The 21115-nt window shown below is 40.0% G+C and overlaps 3 protein-coding genes across 5 annotated transcripts in view; 1 reads left to right on the top strand and 2 right to left on the bottom strand.

Moving 5' to 3' along the window:
• LOC140935808 (trypsin-like) overlaps nt 1-3982 on the bottom strand; it is a 4913-nt gene extending 931 nt beyond the window's left edge. Inside the window, exons 1-3 of the mRNA XM_073385372.1 lie at nt 3742-3982; nt 1165-1393; nt 338-538 (exon numbers count right to left, since the gene is read on the bottom strand). Of these exons, the coding sequence (XP_073241473.1) occupies nt 338-538; nt 1165-1393; nt 3742-3894 (583 nt within the window). The 5' untranslated portion in view covers nt 3895-3982. The remainder of the gene's footprint in view (nt 1-337; nt 539-1164; nt 1394-3741) is intronic.
• The window catches only part of LOC140933713 (enolase 4-like), a 24853-nt gene extending 16995 nt beyond the window's left edge, over nt 1-7858 (top strand). For both annotated transcript variants that reach the window (XM_073383325.1, XM_073383326.1), the window contains one exon: nt 6691-7858. In XM_073383325.1, coding sequence (XP_073239426.1) covers nt 6691-6882 — 192 coding nt within the window. In that variant the 3' untranslated portion in view covers nt 6883-7858. The remainder of the gene's footprint in view (nt 1-6690) is intronic.
• Nucleotides 7587-20521, bottom strand: LOC140933714 (leucine-rich repeat-containing protein 27-like). Of its 2 annotated transcripts, XM_073383329.1 has the most exons (13): nt 20379-20521; nt 20107-20237; nt 19313-19371; nt 18982-19067; nt 17519-17591; nt 16887-16955; nt 12497-12752; nt 12181-12321; nt 10832-10923; nt 10442-10494; nt 9764-9834; nt 9075-9201; nt 7587-8132 (listed from the first exon to the last, which is right to left on the bottom strand). In XM_073383329.1, the coding sequence occupies exons 1-13, from the start codon at nt 20517-20519 to the stop codon at nt 8004-8006; spliced, it is 1428 nt and encodes a 475-aa protein (XP_073239430.1). In that variant the 5' UTR covers nt 20520-20521; the 3' UTR covers nt 7587-8003. The 2 variants fall into 2 exon arrangements, with proteins under 2 accessions (XP_073239430.1, XP_073239429.1); XM_073383328.1 differs by lacking the exons at nt 7587-8132; nt 9075-9201; nt 9764-9834; ... (2 more) ...; nt 12181-12321; nt 12497-12752 and adding an exon at nt 13680-15458.
• Nucleotides 20522-21115: the final 594 nt, after the last annotated feature.

Here is a 21115-nt window from a genome sequence, read left to right on the forward strand (position 1 = left end):
AACACGTTTATTTTTATTGAAGGTGGTTAAGCCCTCGTCTGATCGCAGAATCATAATACTTCTAACATTTTGTAACTTGTTCCCGTCATTACGACTTTTTCGCTAAAACTCGTAGTAGAATGACGGCGGCTATCACGTTTTCCCGCCAATTTACACGTGCGCACTACTTTGTTTGAGAAAATCTCGTTCTCGTATGTCTTAAAAGCTCAAGATCGACGAGAAGGAAGGAAATCATGTATGTGCCTTTTTCAATTATTCATATCCCCATGCCCGTGCTGTGCCCCTCAATGGTGACCACACCTCTCGTTGGTATCTGCCTCTTGTGATCTGTACTTACCCCCACTGTCACCCTCACAAGTGTCCACACCCCCTTGTTTGTAGCCTGCACATATCATGTCCTCAGGAATGATACCACTGTATGACTGAGGCTCGTTGCATTGCTGGTGTGATACCAGTGGTAAAGCAGCTTCATGCAGTATTCTTGTGGGAGGTCCTTTGATCTTCTCTGTTCCCCAACCCGCGATGTAACACAGTTGACCTACAGGAAAACAGAACTTGTTAGCTCTTTGGAGAGCAAGGGTGGCGCAGTGGTGAGAGCCCTCGCCAACTACCATTGTGGCCTGGGTTCAAATCCCAGGGTCGACACCATATCTGGGTGGAGTTGTTGTTGGTTTTCTTGCTTGCTCCGCGAGGTTTTTCTCCGTGCACTCCGGTTTTCCCCTCTCCTCAAAAACCACCACGTCCTATTTCAAATTCGATCCGGAGCGCACGGACACATTTTGTAGGAAAACAAATTTCAATTTTTGTAGACTGCTACAAGTTGCAGAATAAATGACGCCCAAACCTCGTTGCCCCTCAAGTGAAGGAAATCGTTCAAACAAGGAGATTCTTCTCTCTCCTCCCACCCCCACCACCTTTTCCCCTCATTCATGGTTGTCACAGCAAGTTTTTAATGTAGCTTTATAATGCGTGGAGCTTTAATAACGACGGGGAGTAGCCTGTTAGCATTTCCTTCCAAGAAAGTAGACGGGTCCTTTAACATTGTTCAAATGATGTCGCTATAATGAAAGTCTTCATGGTTCTGGTGATGATTGGTTTCGCCAACGTAGCCTTACTACCGAGTATCACTGTAAAAGATCTTTGCAAAAGCAAAGTACGCCTTACCAGCCTTGAATAGTTGTCCATTGTCCAGACACATGCTCCGCACTTTAGAGGTGAACTGAACTGGTCTGCTAAGTTCTATCAAGGCAATGTCGTGTGTGGTTAGAATCTTTTGTCCATTTGGCGTGGTTTCATTCCGTATATCCCATTTGGGGTGTAAAAACACCTTTTTCACTGTTATGTCCTGTTCCTCTCCTTCCTCCTGGTCCATGTTATGCTCGCCAACGCGTATCTTAAAATAAAAAGCACTGTGTACATTTCCTTGAATAACTGTAGGATTCTGTTACTTTAAACAAAACGGTGTTTAAATTCCTGCCTACCTAATAATCTTAGTTTTGCGACTGTTTTGATTTTTGTTTTCATCATTATAAGTGAGCCCAAAATCATTCAGTTTGCAGAACATTATTAATGTTCAGCAATCTGAATAATTTCTAGCTCATCTTTGTACATTACCGCGAATAACTAGGATTCTGTTACTTTAAACAAAACGGTGTTTAAATTCCTGCGTACCTAATAATCTTAGTTTGCGACTGTTTTGGTTGTTGTTTGACGTATTCACTATGGATGAGGTAACATTCATTCAGATTGCAGAAAATTATTAATGTTCAGCAATCTGAATGATTTCTAGCTTATCTTTAGCTTAAGTCGCCTTATATTTTTAAGAATCATTTTCATGTTCTGATACCGAACATCACTCCATTTGACCTTAAACGGTTTTACTGGAATTACTAGTCAACAAACCCAGCAGTTGTACAAAGAAGGATAGCATATTCACAATCTAAAAGACGTATCTAGCGCTTATTTCAAACAAATACACTGTTACTCAGAGAGATCTATTTAAGCCCTGTAAATTGGGCTGCATGGGTGAGTAAAATCAAGACAGAATCTCTTACGTGGCTCCCTTAACCAGGGCCTACGCAGTCCAATATACCTAGGGCTAATTTGGACCCAAGGGCTGAAATGAGTCTCAGTGTGAGCTGGAATAGGCTTTTGTTGGGGTTGTTTTGGTGTATTTTGTGATCAAAAGGCTGAAAAGGCACTTCAGGGCTGTAACAGAATTTTTTTTTTTACTTTCACTGCAATAAAAAAGTAAAACCGTTGCTGAAAGTCAACCAACAGGAAAGATCATTGTGGACGAAAATGGGCAGACATTCTGTACGTGCGGGTAGCTGTACACGGGCTACACTACTTCGGCTTCCCGTTTAAGTTTCTAAGGAGCTATGTCAGGGCTGTCTAGTCCACTGGGTTGATATTGCCGCGCAACTGAACGCGTCTTTATTCGCTGAGGAACAGTGATTTTGTTACCTCCTCGTTTTGCGTCCCTGACGCATAAAATCGCCAAAGATGCACAAAAGTTCATGGCACGCGTCCCGTAGGACGCAAACATCGATCGACCGATCGATCGATCTGAAGAAGTTTTTGTAGAATATCCTGTTCGTGTGATTTCTGTGGCTGTTCTTGTGGCTGTTGTTTAACGACGCATATTAATTTCTTTTATTCTTCGTTGTCCTTTACAAAAGAATATCTTTTATCTGTCTGGTCACAAACGCCCAAGCATTTTCAGTGTAGGACTTATTGGTTTTTGAACTGGGACTCAATGGGTCTGGAGTGGGACTCATGATTTGTTCACAAGATGAGTCCTAGGACTCACCATAACAATTTGTAACAAAATCACTGAAGAAACTTAACGTTAGCAAGGAATTTGTATAGGTAATAGCATGATTTGTAGTGATATTTGGCATAAATACCACGAGTGATATTTCGGAATTGTTTTACGTAATTTCACGAGCCGTTAGGCGAGTGAAATTTGAGACAATTTTGAAATATCACGAGTGGTATTTATGCCAAATATCACGTACAAATCGTGGTATTAATTGTTTATACTACTACCCTTAGAAGTCTTGTAATTTTCATATGTAGGTATTTCAAATTAAGCTGAAATACCACTGCTCTAAGCCAATCAAATTGCAGAAATTTCTCCTGTAGTAGTACAAACTTGTAAATAACAAAACGACAGCTTCGTATATCAAACAAATACCTCTCCCAAAGCATGATATCAAGTGTTTCAAATGCCAAAATTGAACTTTGAAAAACAGTAAGGCTAACAAGTCAAAAACCGCAACAGCAACTGCAATTCGTTTTTTAAAATCTTCAAGATTGTCCACTATCCGTGCCTTCTTTTATTGTTTTGCTCACTTTGGAGAAGCGTTCACTGTTTGAGCTTTGATAAATATCTTGACGCAGCTTCTTTAGATTTAGAATCGCCTTTACGGAAAACGGCAAACTTCGATTTGTACCACGTGACCAAGTTTTTTTCTTTTCTTGTCGTTTACTGTTCATTTCTTCTACACAAATACTTGCAGTTTGGCATGCTAGTTTTATCCACAAGAATTGCATTGGACTGTTTTAATCCGCTCATTTTCTATTTTGAGAAATTTTCCACTTGAATCTGACGTTTGCCGTTTGCCGTAAACGCGAGTCTAAATCTCGTTATTGTCACCTTAACCATAGTAGCTGAACGGTCTAGGTGCTCTACTGCTTTGATTCGAAAGTGGAGAAAATAAGACGCTGAGATATTACCTTCAACATCTCTGGGTATTTACTAGCAGGTGCAATCATTGGCCCAACATTGGCGATGGTACAGTGGGCAGCTGTGAGAACCCAGCGGTCCGAAATAAGAGCGGCACCACATTTGAAATACTCTCCAAGCCCCGTTATAAAGATGTTTGTCATCCAGGGCCAGCTGCCAGGTTTAGCTTCATGGCCTCCTGTGATCCTCTTGTTGTTGTCTTCTTCGGCCCACTTTGGTCTCTCACCACACGTAGCTAAATATGGAAGAAAATAAAACGTGAAACTAAAAAACTAAATAAAGACTAAACCCATCAGGAAATTAAACAATTTTTTAATTTTCAGAAGACAGAAACATTGTACAGTCGAAGCTCTCGTAAGCGACCACCTCGGAAATTCGAGAAAATGGTCGTAACTAGAGCTTACGAGAATGAGCTCTCGTAAGCGACTGCATGGTGAAACGTAGGGGGCTTAAGCAACTACTACGACGAAGAGGGCTCCCAGAAGAAATTGTCTTTATTGTGTTATTACAGAATGACATAACTAATCATATCTAAAGTTCTCAACGAATGGAGTGTGCTCAGCAGGAACTCTACAGATAAAGCATTAGTTTGAAATTGGTCAATTAATCTACGTTCTCCTTGAAGTGGTATATATAAGACACAGGAATTCGATATTTTCACGTAAAATAAAAGATCAGGTATGCATCTACGGAACAAATGTTATTTGCGAAAGATGTTGAGGCACCAGTAGTTAATTGAATTTGTTTAATCATTCATGAAAGCAGGTCGCAGGGAGAACTCGTAGTACTTCGTGAACTATTGGAAAATCTTTGGTTCATTAAAAAATGACAAAAAACGCTCCTTTTCCTAGGTTGTTCCTCTACCTACTAATTACAGTTCTTCATCAGTTACCCTTTCGGTCTTAAAAGTGACCAACATCGAATTTCTCGTTACTATTTCACTGGTTAATCAAGCAAGAAAGACGTGAGAATAAAAGAAATGATAGTCAAACAAATTCTCCTTATAGTGTCTAAAGAAATATATGAAGAACTGTGAAGAGAATATGCATGTTAATATAACTAAAGGACTTAACTAAGTTTATTCTTACATCGCCAACCAAGAGCAACTTCATCCATCTAATCATATTTTTCTTCGTTTTACGAGCGCTTAAAAAAACCTAAACAGGACCAATCTGTATTTCGCATGTAAGAGTTTTCCCTGAAAGTGCGATCAAACCGACATCTATAACGGACCAAACCAGTTTATAAAATATTGTCTCTCACCTGTCGTTCTCAGACACACACAAAAGCTCGCTAAATGACATGTGCACAAAGTAACCACAAGAAGTTGATGTATGTCCATTTTCGTAAGAGTTTTGATGAATCTCTTCCTTGTAATTTTCCAGCTTAAACTCTGACTGTCCTTTGGCGAGCTGTTTCTGTCATATTGCTGGTGTTTGTATACGAATCATGAAGCAGTTATTTTTACTCGTTACTCATATGTCGAGAGTTTGACCTTTTTATTTGTTCCATTTGTTTACTTGAAGTCCGGATGTTGTTTACAGTTTTTCATTGTGACAACTACTGGTAAAATTTTAGCCGGGCTCGGTATATTGTGCCGTTTTATTCGTTTACACACTGATAGCAATTCAAACTCCCACAACAGCAGAAGACGTGGTTGCGAGTTCAAAATGAACATGTTTGGAGCACAGCAAGACGTAATGCGCTAACTTGAAACAAGGGAAAGGCGTCTAAAAATTATTATATCACTATGGTGATAAAGGGCAATTAAAATGAGTCTCACATACCATATTTCTTTCGTTAAATCCTGAGAGCCCAGCGCGAAAGATTTAACGTCATATTTCTCGGACAAAAACTTCATTACCTCAAGTATGATGGCTTTACACCACAAATTAATTCATCTTAAAAATTCTAGCAATCACAGGATACACCGAACTGAAGATCTTTGGTCTCTAAACCGCTACAGAAACAAGCGCTTCAGTTTTAAAATCAGGGCGAAATAAGTTTCCCACATCGTTTTCCAGCTGACTGGCTTCTTTTGTTTGCTTTGTGACGTCAACAAAAGGCGCGTATGCGTGCGCTCTGTTGATTCGTCGCGTTGTACTCAGGTTAGGTAGATTTATAAAAGGCAATGTGGCAACAGTCACGACGGCGCGCGCAAACAAATCGACGTGACCAAGGGCAAAGTGGCAAATTGAGCACCTGGCCCCGGTTGTTCAAACGTTGGATAGCGCTATCCACCGGATAAATCACTATCCAGCGGATAAGTATTACGGAAATCAATTACGCTATCCGCTGGATAGTGATTTATCCGGTGGATAGCGCTATCCAACGTTTGAACAACCGGGGCCAGAAGTTGCGTTCAGTCCTTTGCGAGCGCTTTCGCGTTCTTGTTCGAAGTTGCGTTGTTTTTTTGTAAATCTACCTATTGTTGGACGAACTTTCGTCTGTTTTCGTCGCCGGTTTTGCTGCCCCGCGCAATTTTTTTTAGGGGCTTTCACTCAGTCGGGAACATGTATGTCTTTTGTGCCTCTATTTAAAGTTTTAGTCTCGTGTACTCAAAAACCACGCGAATGATCATACAGTGAAATCGCTACCTGTCAGACTCATTTATCTGATTTTTCGTTGTTAGTAGTATTGTATTATAAGCCCCTTTAGTTATCCCTCCGCTAATTTAAGTAGCCAAAACGTCTATAAGGAGCGCATCCATAAAAAATAAACCATCCATCATCACGAATTTTTTGGCAGTCCACCAATATCGTGATTTCCCTCTAATTATATACCCACGAGATCCTGTTAAACTTCAAAACTTCCCTGTTATAATCTGCCCCTTGCGAAACTAATCACCTTAAATGGGGTCTCCAGAAATTTTACAATTTTTTGTTTGTTTATTGACATCGCTGATTTTCTTTTTCTTCTTATTTTATTCCTTTGACCAGGCTGTGGCCTTTGGTGCGCGTTTCATAAGACTAGGCGGTCCGGTCCGTGCGGAGCACGTCAGTAAATACCGAAGATTGCAACAGATCGAGGAGGAGCTGGAACAGAGGGGCATCCTAGCTTCACGCGAGCAGCACGTGTTTCCCGTCATAAATGTCGTCCAGGGAGAAGATGGGGGAGATGAAGAAAAATAGAAGGATTATTTACTCAATCTAGGTTTCCCAAATATTGCCAATCTTTCAACTAAGAGGACAATACAAATTTGTTGTTGCCACAGAAGGCTTTAAGATTAGCCTTTGTCATTGTGATAAAACGCATTCCACTGCAACCTTAACTCTTGAGAGTCTGAGAGACGTACTGGAGTGGAAGTGTTAATAGAGACCTTTCAGATTCTAAGACAAGGATGACTAAGACTACAAGATTTTCTTAATACTAAGTAGTGCTCGCGCGTGAGCCAGCGTCATTTTGGCGGGAAAAAATGATAGCCCACGTCGTCAGATCTACTACAAGTTTAGCGAGAATCGTAGTGGCGGAAACAAGTTATCAAATGTTAGAAGTTTCATCACTTTGCGATCGGAAGAGGGCTAAACCTCTCCTAATAAAGATAACAGTGCTAACTAATCTGGGGAAAAAAAGTACAATGAAGCTTTCCGGCGTGTCTATTTTTTTTCCAGTACGCGAAAAAACTTTAAATCAAATCACGCAGTCGTAGTGAAGTCGTTCTCGTCTTCGAATCTAAAGGTTTCTAATAATGGGAGGAACTTTATCTAGAAAATAGTTCCTATGTAAATAATAACGGTACCCATTGTACATTTCGTCTTACGACAAGTATGTTTTACGTACGGTTGTCTATCTGAAAAATGAGGTTTCCGCAGTGTAACGTACAGTCATAGTGGTGTTAAGTATTGAGCTTGTAAATTTTATTATAGTGGAAAAGTATTCACACAACAACCAGACCCAAAATTTTTATGGTCTTTTATATCTACAAGTGAGAATTATTTATTAAAAGAAATGTCTCTTAAACTTTGACATCTCTTTGCACCATAAGTAAAATCTTTGTAAAAAACAGCATCACGATCATTACACGTAGAAAAGAGTTCATGAAAAGCCACTTTAGCTCGCGGTTTTTTTTTTATGTAAATGAATTAATAAATAAATCAACTTTTTCAAGCAACCTGAATACAAATCAATCATATTTTCTCTGATGACCAACATCTAAATCTTCATATATTAATCTTTGTACTGGTAAGTGTTCACTCTGTATAGGTATTTGCAATATCCGTATTTACACAACTATCTTATTCACTGAAAGTTTTCATTTAGGAGCATTCTTAGTCTTGGACTTTGATCCCCAGTAAAATGACGTCACATCATCACCAGTAAAGGCCCTCAGGCGGTACTCCAACTCCTTCCTATCACGCACTTCGCGCTGTATCTGACGCGCCTGCAATGAATAAAAGAACCAATAGGGGTCAGGGGGGAGGTGGGAATCTGCGCAAGCCTTAGAATTATTGATTTTATGTCGTACAACTTGGTCATTTTACGGGAGCCTTTCTTGGTGTTGAGGACGGATGCAATCACCAAATGTCGCGTAATACAAAAGATTGACAAGGCATTGAACAATAGTACCCACACCGCAAAACAAAAGCGAACCGACAGGCATAACCTACGTGAAGTAAACAGGGGTGCAATTCACCATTTTCCCATAATACACCTTGTTGCCCTCCCCCTCAACTCCCCGCACCCCAAGAGAAACTGAAGACAATGCTTGTGAACAATTTTGGGGGAGGGAACCGAGCTATGATATAATGAGAGAAATGAGAGATGTGCAAATGGCGAATCGATTGACCGCATTCGGGAATCAGAGAAATGCACGGAAGACGCTTACAAATGTCTACCATTGAAATCTTGGATTCACTCTAGAATGGTGCATTCAGCCAGGGGTGCAGCTGTGAGGTAGCGATTTCTAGAGTTAAGTTTGTTTATTCTTATTGCGGAATACTGTCAATCAGGCAACATCCTTTAGGACGATTTCAGGCATCATCATAAACGAATGTAGCATTCCTTGATTGCGACAGCGTACACGTAGTCTTTATTTTAAGCCTAAGAGAAGGTTGGAATTGGGAAGGATTGTCGGTAGAATCCGTGGTTCCACCACATGGAGTTCTTTGCATTTCGTCCGGGCCGTTTGACTTTTTGAGGAGTCTTTTCCCTAGTAGACACCTGTAGAAAAATATTTCGCCACATTCGCACTTTCCCATCGACGAGCAACCTAAACACCTATAACAAGTAATAAAATCGCGTGGATAAGGCAGCCGATCTTCATTCTCTGGAGGAATGTACATAACCGTGGCGAGTTAGTGCGGGATTTCTAACAGGCACTTACCATTTCTAGGTTCTCTCTCGCAGACTCCAGCTCATCGTGTATCGATCCGTAAGTTTTACTACGGTGCTGTTGTAACTTTTCCATGTGTTGTTTTATTCTAGTTTCCAACTCGCGATCTTCTAAGGCCCTGTCATGACAATAAAAAGTGAGAGCACTCATCCACATTAAAATAGCAAGGACGTTTGTCCTCAATAGTAAAGGCGAGTTTGGGCGAGTTGCGGTCCATTTTATTGTTACTCATTTAGGTAGCCTGCGAAGCAAGCGTTTCCGTCAGATTTAGGAGCAAAAAACGAGGAACAAAGAGTCAAACACCGCGCGAAAAATGGCGCAAGTAAAAGAGCGAGGAGGTTCTAGTGTCATTTCTGGCGCGGCCAAAAAATTGACCAAAAATTCCGTTCCTCAGTCTTTCCTTGCTTCGAAACCAAACGGAAACGCTTGCTACGCAGGCTATCATTTAGGGAGTGTTCGATTAACGTTATTTTGGAATAGGAATACATGGGATAATTAGGATTCAGTGCGTTCGATCACCTTTTATCACATTCCTGGAACGAGTCGGAATGACTGTATTTCTTCTCCAGTTTTTTTACTATCATTGCTTGGCTAAACTATATTTTCAGATTTCCCTTTTCAGAATATTCTTGTACGTTGTTAAAAACTGACTCATGACAGAGCTTCTTTGAAGTACTTACTTTCTCGCTGCCACTTTCCCGTCTTTTTCTTCCAACAGTTCCTGGAGTCGCTTGGCGTAGCCTTGGGGAGTCTAAAGAACAGTTTCAGTTCAGTCCAGTTTCAGTTTTTCATATGAATAGAAGAAGTGAATTGTTTCGAGAGAAGTGTACGGTGGTCAGAGGATCATAGCTTTCGAGTTAACCACCGCTATATTATGAATCAAAATACTGAATATGTGCGCTAGGTTCCATGGCAGCTATGGAGGATTATGTAGTACAATCATGTTACCATAATTTGATCTTACACTAGTCTGATAAACGGCCATTGAGGGGAGGAGCATTGCGTGACGACACTAAAAACGGCTGTGTAGCAGACTAATCTTACACCGCGGTGGCGGATCCAGACCTTCAGATATAGGGGGGAGGGGTGTCATCCAGACCCTGAGGTAAGGGGGGGAGGCCCAGGGCTCAAAAAATTTTTTTCAGACCTTCGGGCCCCAGTTTGGTCTAAAAATAAGGGGGGGGGGGCGGGCTTCCCGGGCCCCTCCCCTGGATCCGCCACTGCAAGGGTTGGTCCGCATTGTGTGAATGAATATCAGTCACCTTCATAAGGTACTTTCGAAACATTTAATTTTTAAGGAATGGAAAGGAGTGGCTTTTAGTTTCAAGATAAATTCTATAAAAGTTAAAAAATCACACCTTTTCTTCCTCCTTGGCAGACTTTTCAGTTCCATAAGGCGCCTTCACCTCAACTGCAAAACAAAACCGGAATAGTTACACGATATATTAAAAGGATCAACTATGTGATCTGAGAAAACTGCTCCGAAAATCGCCACTCATCACGTGCTTATTTTAGATTTAAAGACTTTGCTCATGGTCAATCTCCTCATGGCAGGTCAATTCAAATGCCCAAAGCTAGAGGTAAGAAAGAAAAGTTATTTGGATATGCAGGCGCCATTTCAAAAACAGTCCCACTAGCCGAGTTTGGGTAGGGGACTTCAGGCTGGCTAGCCGTATCTAAAGCCAGAATAAAAGTCATCTTGTCCAACCAAAGCCATCCCAGCTCCGAAAAGTGCACTATTAACTCACCAGGTATAGAACCCTTTATGGCCGCAAGTCGCTGTTTTTGCTGCCGCATCATTTTGGTCTGTTCCCTCCAGTCGTCAAGCGCCTGTTTGTCCCTGAAGAAAACAATGAGTTTCTTACTGAAATGCCAGTTAGGAAGGGAACTAAAAGTATATAATAGTTTCAGCCTGATTTTGAATTTGATTGGCTCTCAAAACGATTACTTAAGGGTAAAACCAAGTTCTAGAAATGGACCCCATGCTTAGGCGGAGAGCTTATTCGAGGTGGCTCATAATGGGATTTTTCTGCCGTACTTGTGCACCAGCGTTAACCCTTTAAGCCCTAAGAGTGATCAGCATTAAATTTCTCCTTGTACTTGTCAATGCTTTGTAAAACAGAGTGGTCATGAGAATCACGGACATGATCACACAAAATGAATTTGCTTGATATTTTATCAACTTCTTCCCACTACTTCTAATGGAAATGAACAGGGGCAACAAATGACAATTCAAATTTTGATCTCAGGGTATAAAGGGTTAAACGGTTATTCTAGATGGCTTTTTCGTGAGTTCGATTACAATTGGGTCTCTAAACGAAGGGTGATATGCCTCATGTTGCAATGGTTGTTTAAACAATGCGTCCACGCAAATGTAGACTGCAAGTAGTTTTTTACCCAGGTATATCTGAGTGCACAAAATACGAAAGCGCGCATGAAAACTGCCACGCTCGGGAAAAGCGAAACGCTTCCCTCCGCGTGTCACTTTTCTCGCGGGTGGTGATTTTTCCCACTCGCTCTAATATTCCGCGGCCCTGAGGAAAATGAGGGACTGCTCGTAGTAGTTGAACAACCGGGGACAGGGTGTCCCCGGTTGTCGGGGGTGGCGATTTTCCCGTTTGCTCTACTCTCCCAGAGGAAAATGAGGGCCTGCTTGTAGTAGTTGAACAACCGGAGACAGAGCGTCTCTGGTTAGTGGTTATCGCGGGTGGCGATTTTCCAGTAAGCTCTATTATCCCGGAGGAAAATGAAGGACTGCGCGTAGTCGAATTCAAATGTAACGCAAGAGAAACAAGCTAACAATTAGCTACCAATCTATCTTGAATTAAGTCTACATGTATCTAAAATGATAGTCCTGTGTTGTTTCCGCCCTCGCAGCTTCACCGCTCGCTCGGTCTCCCCTCCGTTGCACCTTTCCCCAAAAAAAGCCAACTACGTAGGCTGGTGCTGGATAGACTTCTCCCCTTCTTTTCATAGTTCCAGCTGAGTATAATTCTTAGATATGGACACACAAAAACACTCGCGAAAATACATACATTTTTGAAGCCATTTCCTAAGTCAAACATTAAAGGGAGATCAATATGATGGAGTGACTAACTTTCTTTTCTGTAATATCATGGCTTCTTTCTCGTTCATCACAGCTAAAACTGCCAGTTGTTGCTGATCTGCCAATCGAGCTTCATAATCCGGGAATCTTGGAGTCGCGTTGGCGTCGTACTGAAACCGCGCAGACCTGGAACTGAAAAAAAAAAGAAAAAAACGTGTTAAAATTGACGCAAGCGTACGAAATCGTACGAAAAATCGTTTGAGGAAACGGGCCCATATTTGCAAATCTTTCTAAACCAACGTGATCGACCTAGGGAGCTTCAGCGCCGAACTGTTAACAAAGCTACGAGAGAAAAAGACTTCTCTACCTCGTTTCTGATTTTGGGCTGGTTTTCGTCTGTCTGGGTGCCGACCTACCAGGTCCCACAAACTCCCTGTTTCGTGTATCCGCTGACAGCCCGCTACTTGACTGCAGCTCCATTCTCTGTCTGTCATATTCTCGCCTTAGCACATCTGATCGAGAGGGAGGGGGGTGGAATGTCACCGGCGCGTTAATTGGACCTGGGAGTTGCTTTTCATCGTGTTTACTTCTTCTACGACGCGTAGAAGTAGAATTCCTTGTATCTGCAATTAAAATTTATTACATCTTTGATGAATTTCGAGTAAAGATAATCAAAACAGTGGAAACACTGTTACGACCTTTATGTAATGAAACACCAGGAATTTGGAAAACGTGTTCATTATATCGGGACCTTGACCTGTAATCTTGTTTTTACCATAGCTGTGGATTTCCGTATAAAGAGCTTTGTTAGATAAAGAGGAGACCTGTGACGTCACGTTACCATGGTAGGAACATTTCCGGATCTCAATAATCTTTCTTGACACAGACGGCCATTTGCATTGTCGAACGATGGATGAAAAGTATGGGCTACCGTTTTATTTACGAGTGCGATCATGCACGGGAAAGTCATACATGTCGATTTTTTCCTTTTTTTTCTGTCGTATTTGCAGGACTGCGGTTTTTTAGACATGTTGCTACCATGGCAACGTGACACAACTTCTTCTCGCTGTTGGAGGTTCAGTGGGAGATAGCGTGACAGAGTGGTAAGACCGCTGGACTTGTAATCCGGAGGCCCCAAATTCAAGTCCTGCCCTAACCGCTTGCCGGGTTTATTCTCGGTAAACCCGACATATCCTTAACCATGCGTGTGAGATAGTCAACTGGTTTGCCACCTGTTTGGATTAATTGTCACCCTTTAAGAGGAGAAAATGGTTTACGGCCCGTTTACGTGGAGGTTAGACGAGGTAACCCGCCTGTCTATATAATCTCTCATTTTAATTTGATCACGTTTACAGGTTACCTCACCTACCGGGCCGCCCCACCTCCATGTAAACAGGCCCTAAGTATATTTCTATCTGAGTTTGTTGGGACAGTGCCTTTGCATATGACAAAAAAGTTTTCTGAAGTCCTTAATTGCAACTCATTAATTACTCTCCACGAGTTAATTTGGAATAATAAAGAACAACAACAATAACAAGAGACAAACACGCTTTGTTAACAAGATCGTAGACTAAGATTTATTTCACTTGAATATTGGGGCGTACGTACTTTATTACATGTAAAATACTTACTAAATTTAAAAATCATTTACAAGTACGCATAGCTTGTCATATTGTATTTTTCTAAAAACTATGTCTTTGTCATTTTACGATATTACTTTGAAGTACTAATTTATCCCATCAATTCTAAGTACTTTTGATTTTTCATCTTGTATAAAGCGTAATGGATTCGTATTTAAATATATGCTCTAATTGTTCAAAATATACATACTCCTTCAGATTATAGATGTACTCGTATTCTGACCATCACCTATTATAAGAAGTGGTAGTTGTTGTGTTGATCGCCTATAATCGTTTAGTTCATTTAAAAAGTATTTATACTATTACTACAACAAAAACATTATTCTTCGTATCTCAAATAGATTGATACGTTTTTTACCTTTACGTCACTATACGAGACGAATGTATCATTTTCCCCTTAGTTCCGTTTTCGGGAAAAAATTCCATCGGTGTGGTCATCTATATCAATCAATTTTAAAACATTTGTATCCACAGTTTCGAAATATCTGGGGTTATTTTTTCCGCTCATGTGTTCATTTTAAAAATTAGCTTTTCATTTAGCAGAATTTGTGCGTTCATGGTTATAAAAAAGCTGATTATCATATTTGTTAGTTTAAAAAGTACAGTGTAACTGTTCCCGACTTTTTTTTGAGTGGAATGTCCATCAGGACTGAAATTCTCATTTCTAACCGTGTACTCGATTCTCTTCTCCTCATTTGTCGCCTTCTTCTTTCCGTTCATCATCAACAACTGTTTTCAGCTTTCTTTGAGTGATAGGCGACATTCTTCCATCAGAACTCAACTTAAACTTGCACAACACATCATCCGCAGCTACCTTTCTAAGATAAGGACTAGTCCTACTCATCATCGGTCTCCAACGGCCTTGATAACTACCCGTGTAGTAATGAACAGTAAGGAGACCTTGGTGATCTGCCAGCGCTGTTATTTTACCAAGGCAGGGCTGTCCTTTGATGTAAAGTTTCTCAGGCACTTTAACGGCGACCATGTCTCCTTCACTCAGGAATAACAAGCCTGAACTCTTGTTTTTAACCTCAGAATGTTGAGGCTTCTGATGTTTCTTGCCGCTAAGAGAATTCTCCTCTACATTTACAAACGGTACAGTTTTTTGAGACTGAAGGGTTTTATTTTCCTTTACATTTTCAGCTTTTTCCTCATTGGAAGCCACAGCTACATTTCCATTACTGCTGGAACTTTCTCTTAGTGGCAAATTTCTTTGAGGACTTTCGGTCTTTGTTCGCCTTCTTCTTTTGGTTTTCTCGCTCTTCGGATTTCTTGCGTCTTTTTTAGTAGTATCTACAATGTATAACTGTTTATCTAACTCTAAACTTTTGTCCAGACCCTCCAAGCTCTTCCCTGTTCGTTCGCTTTTTCGCCGACTTCTGTCCAAAGGTTCCAGTTGAATTTTGCCTTCATTCGACCCGAACCCATGAAATACCGCGTCCTTTCTCGGCGAAATGGCTTCGTGCTTTATCACTCTCGCGGGGGACCTCTGCTCCCTACCCGCAACATTCCTAGACGGTTTTTCCTGTTCAAATGTCCGAGCTTTTTGCCCTCTTAAAAGCCCCTCTGATTCGTCAACAGGACGATTTTTGTGTCTTGCAGCCGCTTGGAAAATTGGAGGCAGTTTGAACCTCTCAGCTCTTTTACTTTTCTCATTTTCATTTTGAACTTCTTCTTCATCTTGTACCCCTGAAACGCAAATTTAAATGTGGATATCAGTATTTCTCCAAACTTTTGTTTCGAGTTTCCCAAGATTTCAGAGATTTTTAACAAAAGCCAAGGACTAGCGGAATACTTTATCTCTCTTTTTGTTGTTCTAAAGTTACCTCACTATCAAAGAAACTACGGTCTTTGCTGTTTTAGTAACTCGTTTACTTCACTGCAAAAATAGTGGGAAGCTACAGGCGTAATCCTGATAGTGTATAAAAGTTGAGGAAGGACAAGTTGGAGCGATATCCACCTTTAAATTTGCGTATCTTTTTCTACCCTGATTTACTATTATATTACTTAGTAAGTTCCGAGAATAGATCCGCTTGTAAGATGTTAATGCAGACACGTTATAAGTCATGCTCAGGTTAGTGGTGTTAAACAATAGGACTGAGCAAAATATTTGTAAAGAATTACACAACACACCTAAAAGAAAATTATTACCAAAAGAACAAAAAGTAAAAACAGTGATTATTAACAGCATGTCATAGGGCTGAAATTCTCTCTTTTTCCCTGCTTGTTTTAGCGTAGGACTTCCATTCAACGTTTGTAAAAGCGAAGACATAAAACACAGCAGTAACGTTCCTCATAGAGAAATAAAAGACAAATAGTCTCCCTGAAGTTGCAGTAAAAAGAGCAACAAATATGTGCAACTTGTTTTGCAACACTGCTGTAAAACTAGTTGGAAAGTGATGTTGTGAGTTTTTTCCACTACCAAAGAAAACTCGTTTAAATTGCAACAAAACAGGTTGTATGAAAATGCAAAAATCATGCCATTACTATTAGGAGTGACATCACATGTTGCAAAACAAGTTTGCCTTGGGCCGGTAAAAGGGAATCATTTTAATACAGATTTTGTAGCAAAAAACAATACAACTCCTCTCTACTTTCTAGAAGACCTTTTCACAACCTCAAATAACCTGATTTCTTTCAAGGAAGGTTTGATTTGTGCAGGGTTCTATCTAGAATTTATAGTTTGGAGGAGAAGTCATGAGTGGTCGAAGGCTACAAGCTTCCTAGGGGGTCCAGGGGCAAGCCCCCCCCTGCCACCGCCCCCGAAAATTTTTAGAAATGAATATGCCCTAAGATGCAGTCTGGTGCATTTTGAGGCACAATTTTGAGAAATATCACTGTGTGCGCACTGATCTCGTCGTTTCTGCATGATTTTTTTGATATAGTTACTTATATACTGTAACGATAACAATATTTTTTTTTGGAGGGGGGGCTTCTACCCCTCAAATACCCTAGACAGAACCCTATTGTGGGTTTTACGTGCATCATCACTTTTCAAATCATTTTGCAGCAATGTTGTAAAACAAGTTGCCCATTTTTGTTGCCTGTTTTACGTAGCTTAAATCACTACTCGTACAAGGAACTTGTTCAAGTAAATGACTTCAATTATTAACTTACAAGTCTGTTCAGCACCATATGGTGCTGGACCCATCAACAGCTCCTCACTTGATGAAGATTCTGGATGCTCTGTAAAAGAAAACATAGGATGTTGAGTAGAATTTAAACAGCCTTACAATACTCTCGACGACGCCTACTGCTTATTATGCTTGGTGACCTAGCTTGCACAGTATTTTTGGTTGGGAGATGGAAACAGGCGACCCTGAGAAACTTAATCTTATCAAAAGGATCATGGCCCCCTCCCCAGGTTTTCATGTGTCACAGAATGTAAAACACCTCCTGGCAAAAATAATGCCTCTCAGTAAATGATTATATACTACCTGAAACTTCTAACTTCAGAATGAAAATTGACATTTTGCAACCAAGTGTTAATTCAAATGTGTGTATCCCATCCAAGATGAAGGTACCAAAAAATTTCAGGAGCATTTGAAAAAGGGGAGATATGGGAGAGAGGGTGAATAATTCATCCTCAGTATAATTATTATACTCAGATTATACCACTGCTTCATACTGGAATGGCCCATGACAAAATTCTCCTGTGGGGAGGAGGGAGGGTAGATTAAAGGGGGCTGAACTCTGGAGTGGCACCTTACAGCCTGTACATTAGAAGCAGAATATAAACTTGTACAGACCTTCCACAAGCACTCTTCCTCCTCTCTCTTGAAGCTGTAAATAATACTGTTCTCTAAGAAACTTGAGAATTTCCTGCAAGAAAGGTCATAATGTATCAGTATTATATAATAACTCATGTTTCTATATATTTTCATAAGTTAGACAGTTTTCAAAAAGTTGCAAGTTTCATGCCATTGCGCGACTATTGTTTTCTTTAGATTAGGTTTGTCCATTTGTTTTTGTTGACCTCTGTTTTTGATTACAGTGAAACCCAGTCTAAGCATTCCTAAGCCGAAAATAATTTGAACTTGACTTCATATTTATTAGTTTCTATACTTCTTTTGTTCTGCAGTTGAATAATTGAACATTCAAAACAAAAAATTCAGTTTTGATTTTTAAAAAAAATAAGAAAATTATTGATCTTTGAGGAGAAATCAATTTAACATGTAACGAAAAGAGACATCAGTTGGGAAGCATTTATAAAGATAGTCTCTCTATATAATGGCTACCATGCCCTTTACAGCCATGTTTACTGTTAAGCCCCTGCAAAAAGACGAACATTGTTGGCCAATGTTACATGTTGCCCCAGGGGGGGACTCCGCATATGAAAGGGGTGGGGATGCTCATTGGAAAATTGGAATTAAACCCCTAAAAAAGACCGATCTGGGCGTAGCCCAAGCTTTTTTTGACCCCTAAAAGAGACCATGTTAAAACACAGACAATACACATATTTTTATATTTTTTTCACGTGCAACCCTAAACGAGACCTTCATGGCTAAATATGACGATGTTTTGCCCAAAATCCGAAATTTATACCCCTAAGCGAGACAAGCATCCCCTCTCCTTTCATATGCAGACTTCCCCCCCGGGGCATGTTGCATCTGTTTGCACACCTTCATTGCATGTTGTTGCATGTTGTTGGGAGATGTTGTGCAAAGTTTGAAACCCATCAGACTTTTAGCTACGCGAAAACAGATGCAACAACTAGCAATGCTGCAGCTGTTTGCACGATGCTTTAAGCTTATGACCACAAGACTGAAATGAACAAAGGTTGAGATTGGAATGACATCTGGAATATCTTTCTTCAAAAAACTGTGAAAGTCAAAACTAAGGACAAATAACTTCATTATACACAGAAAAATTAATTACATAATTATTATTCTTTTGAACTAGTAACTTTTACTATGAGTAACATTTTGTCCAAATATTTAGTAAAATCCTCACCAGTGATCAAAATCTAGAATTTTGCTGCTTTGATGATTGATTGTCTCACTAATCCAATCAAAACTCAATTTTTGAACTTAATTTTGAAATGAATAATGAACTCAAAAATGAAATTATCAACTTCATATTTTATTCTTTCTCGAAGAACACTTGACCACATTTCACTGTAAGCCTCTTGGGTGATAGATAGTAATGTATCTTACACTTTAACCATTAACAATAACTCATGCATATTTGCAACATACAACAGCAATCATACCTGTGTGCCTTTTTCCACTATATGCGATGGGGGAAACTCAAGAGGATTGTTTGATAGATTCAGTCCAGATAAACTTTTAAGCAGACCTGGAAAAGATGAAAATGTAACAAAAAAAATTTAATGTAGCTCACTATCACCAAATGGTTTTTACTAGACTACGTTAGGTTTTCAATATTTTATTTAGCTTGTTATTTCAGATTTTGAAGTTAACTGCTACATTAATCCCTTTACTGTCTAAATAACTAAATGGACATGACAATTATTGACATGCTTTCCAGTAAGATTAATGCAAGTATATGATGAATAAAATAATTATTATTAGTTAACTTACCTAACTCCAAAGGAAGTGTCTCTATTGTGTTCCCTTCAAGTAACAGATTTCTCAAATTTCTATTTAGAAAAACAAAAAACAAACAGAAATGTCTGTCTTTGGACCACAGAGATTACCGCCATCCACTAATACATGTACTTCTATTACATGACACTATTTTCATTTTTTATTTATTTATTTTCATTTTTTTTTCGGGGGGGGGGGGATAAAAATAACTCTTTTGAGTAATAGCATATCAATAATCAATACAAAAGGCAGACAAAAATATATCGAAAGCCGAAAAGCAATTGCTCAAAACAAAATCATAAACAAATTAAACACAGCAAGTAAGATACAATCAGCTGTTACATCATGCCAAGTTTGTACATCATTCTTTCTTTAAATGGCCATTGTGAAGCAACAATTTTAGCAGACAGAATGCAAGTTAGTATATTGCCACTGTAGAGACTGCAGTGATTAAAATGAGAGTGAATGTATGGACTGTGTTCGTTGCCTTTTGGGAGAGGTGACCCGGCCTTGTAAGAGGTTCACCGTACTTTGAAACCCTATTCGTACATAATGTATTTTTCATTATGTCTATAATTTTAATACGGCAAAGTCATATTTGCCACAGATATTCATAATTATGTAGTGTCGCTTCTGCTCCAGAAAGAAACAGAATTTGTGTCAGTGAAGTGCTAACATTCAATTAGCACCTTAGAAGGCGATGCTGCGTGTACCTGACGATTTATAGACTCATTAACGTTTGGCGGCTCGTTGATATTTCTAACTGGCTAGACCTGTTCATAACAAACCTGTGTTTTCCAATAACCGAAGGAATCTCCGCTATGCGGTTGTTCCGTAGATCAAGCCAACGTAAGTTTGGTAGGCAATCGAACAGCTCCTCGGGTAACGACGAAATAGAATTTCCTTCCAAGTACAAAAACTGGAAATGGCAAAGCAAAGCAAAATGAATTTACAAGGAAGAATATGTCTCTTTCTTTTACTTCGATAAACATTTATGAAAGCAGCAAACGGGCTGTCAGAGATGACAAATGAAGATTATAAAAATGGCAATCAAATTTACCTCTAACTGTTGTAAATTTAGCACGTCAGGGGGAAGTTGGGTAAGCCTTTTCTTACTAAGGTCGATTGTTGTACTTCCCAAAGCAGAAGCTGTATTTATCAGCTGTTCTACCGCTCCATCTACAGCATCTCCCACCGCCATGTTAACTCAGCTTGGTGAGCTGTCATGGTTACATAGTTTGTTTATCTCGGCCTCGTTTCTGTGCTCCCCTGGTGCGCGTGGATAGCCTGCGTGGCAGGCGCTTGGAAGTGGTCTAGTGCAGGGCGGATAAAGGTTGGGCCAGGGCGGATAAAGGTAGGGCGGTGAAACGAGCGCGTCCGAGCAAAAAGGTGTGATGCAGTGGACTGGCACTATGTTTAGAAATGTTGCTTGTTTTCGACTTCGGTCGGGGCTTGCGATGTGGTTTGTACATAAGACACTGCCGCTGTCACTGAATTATGGCGCCTTGATAATTTGTTTTCTTGCACTTCTTCCTCGTTCCTTTGTGCTGGTACGCTGTCTCCGAGAGGCAAATGTTGCTATTTTTTGCGGGAGGTTTAGTTGGAGTAGACAAACATTTCTTTCAAAGGGTTTCTTTTATTACTTCCATGACTCTACCACTGAATTATATTTTCGTTCTGCTACTCGCCAATGTCGATGTTATTCCAAAACAAAAACAACTAAGTACTGTCTAAAGCACGAAGGAAAATCTCATCCATGTCATCCATGGCAAAACTAAAAGACAGCAGATCGTGTTT

Source organism: Porites lutea, chromosome 4 (assembly GCF_958299795.1).
Source record: "Porites lutea chromosome 4, jaPorLute2.1, whole genome shotgun sequence".
NCBI lineage: Eukaryota > Metazoa > Cnidaria > Anthozoa > Scleractinia > Poritidae > Porites > Porites lutea.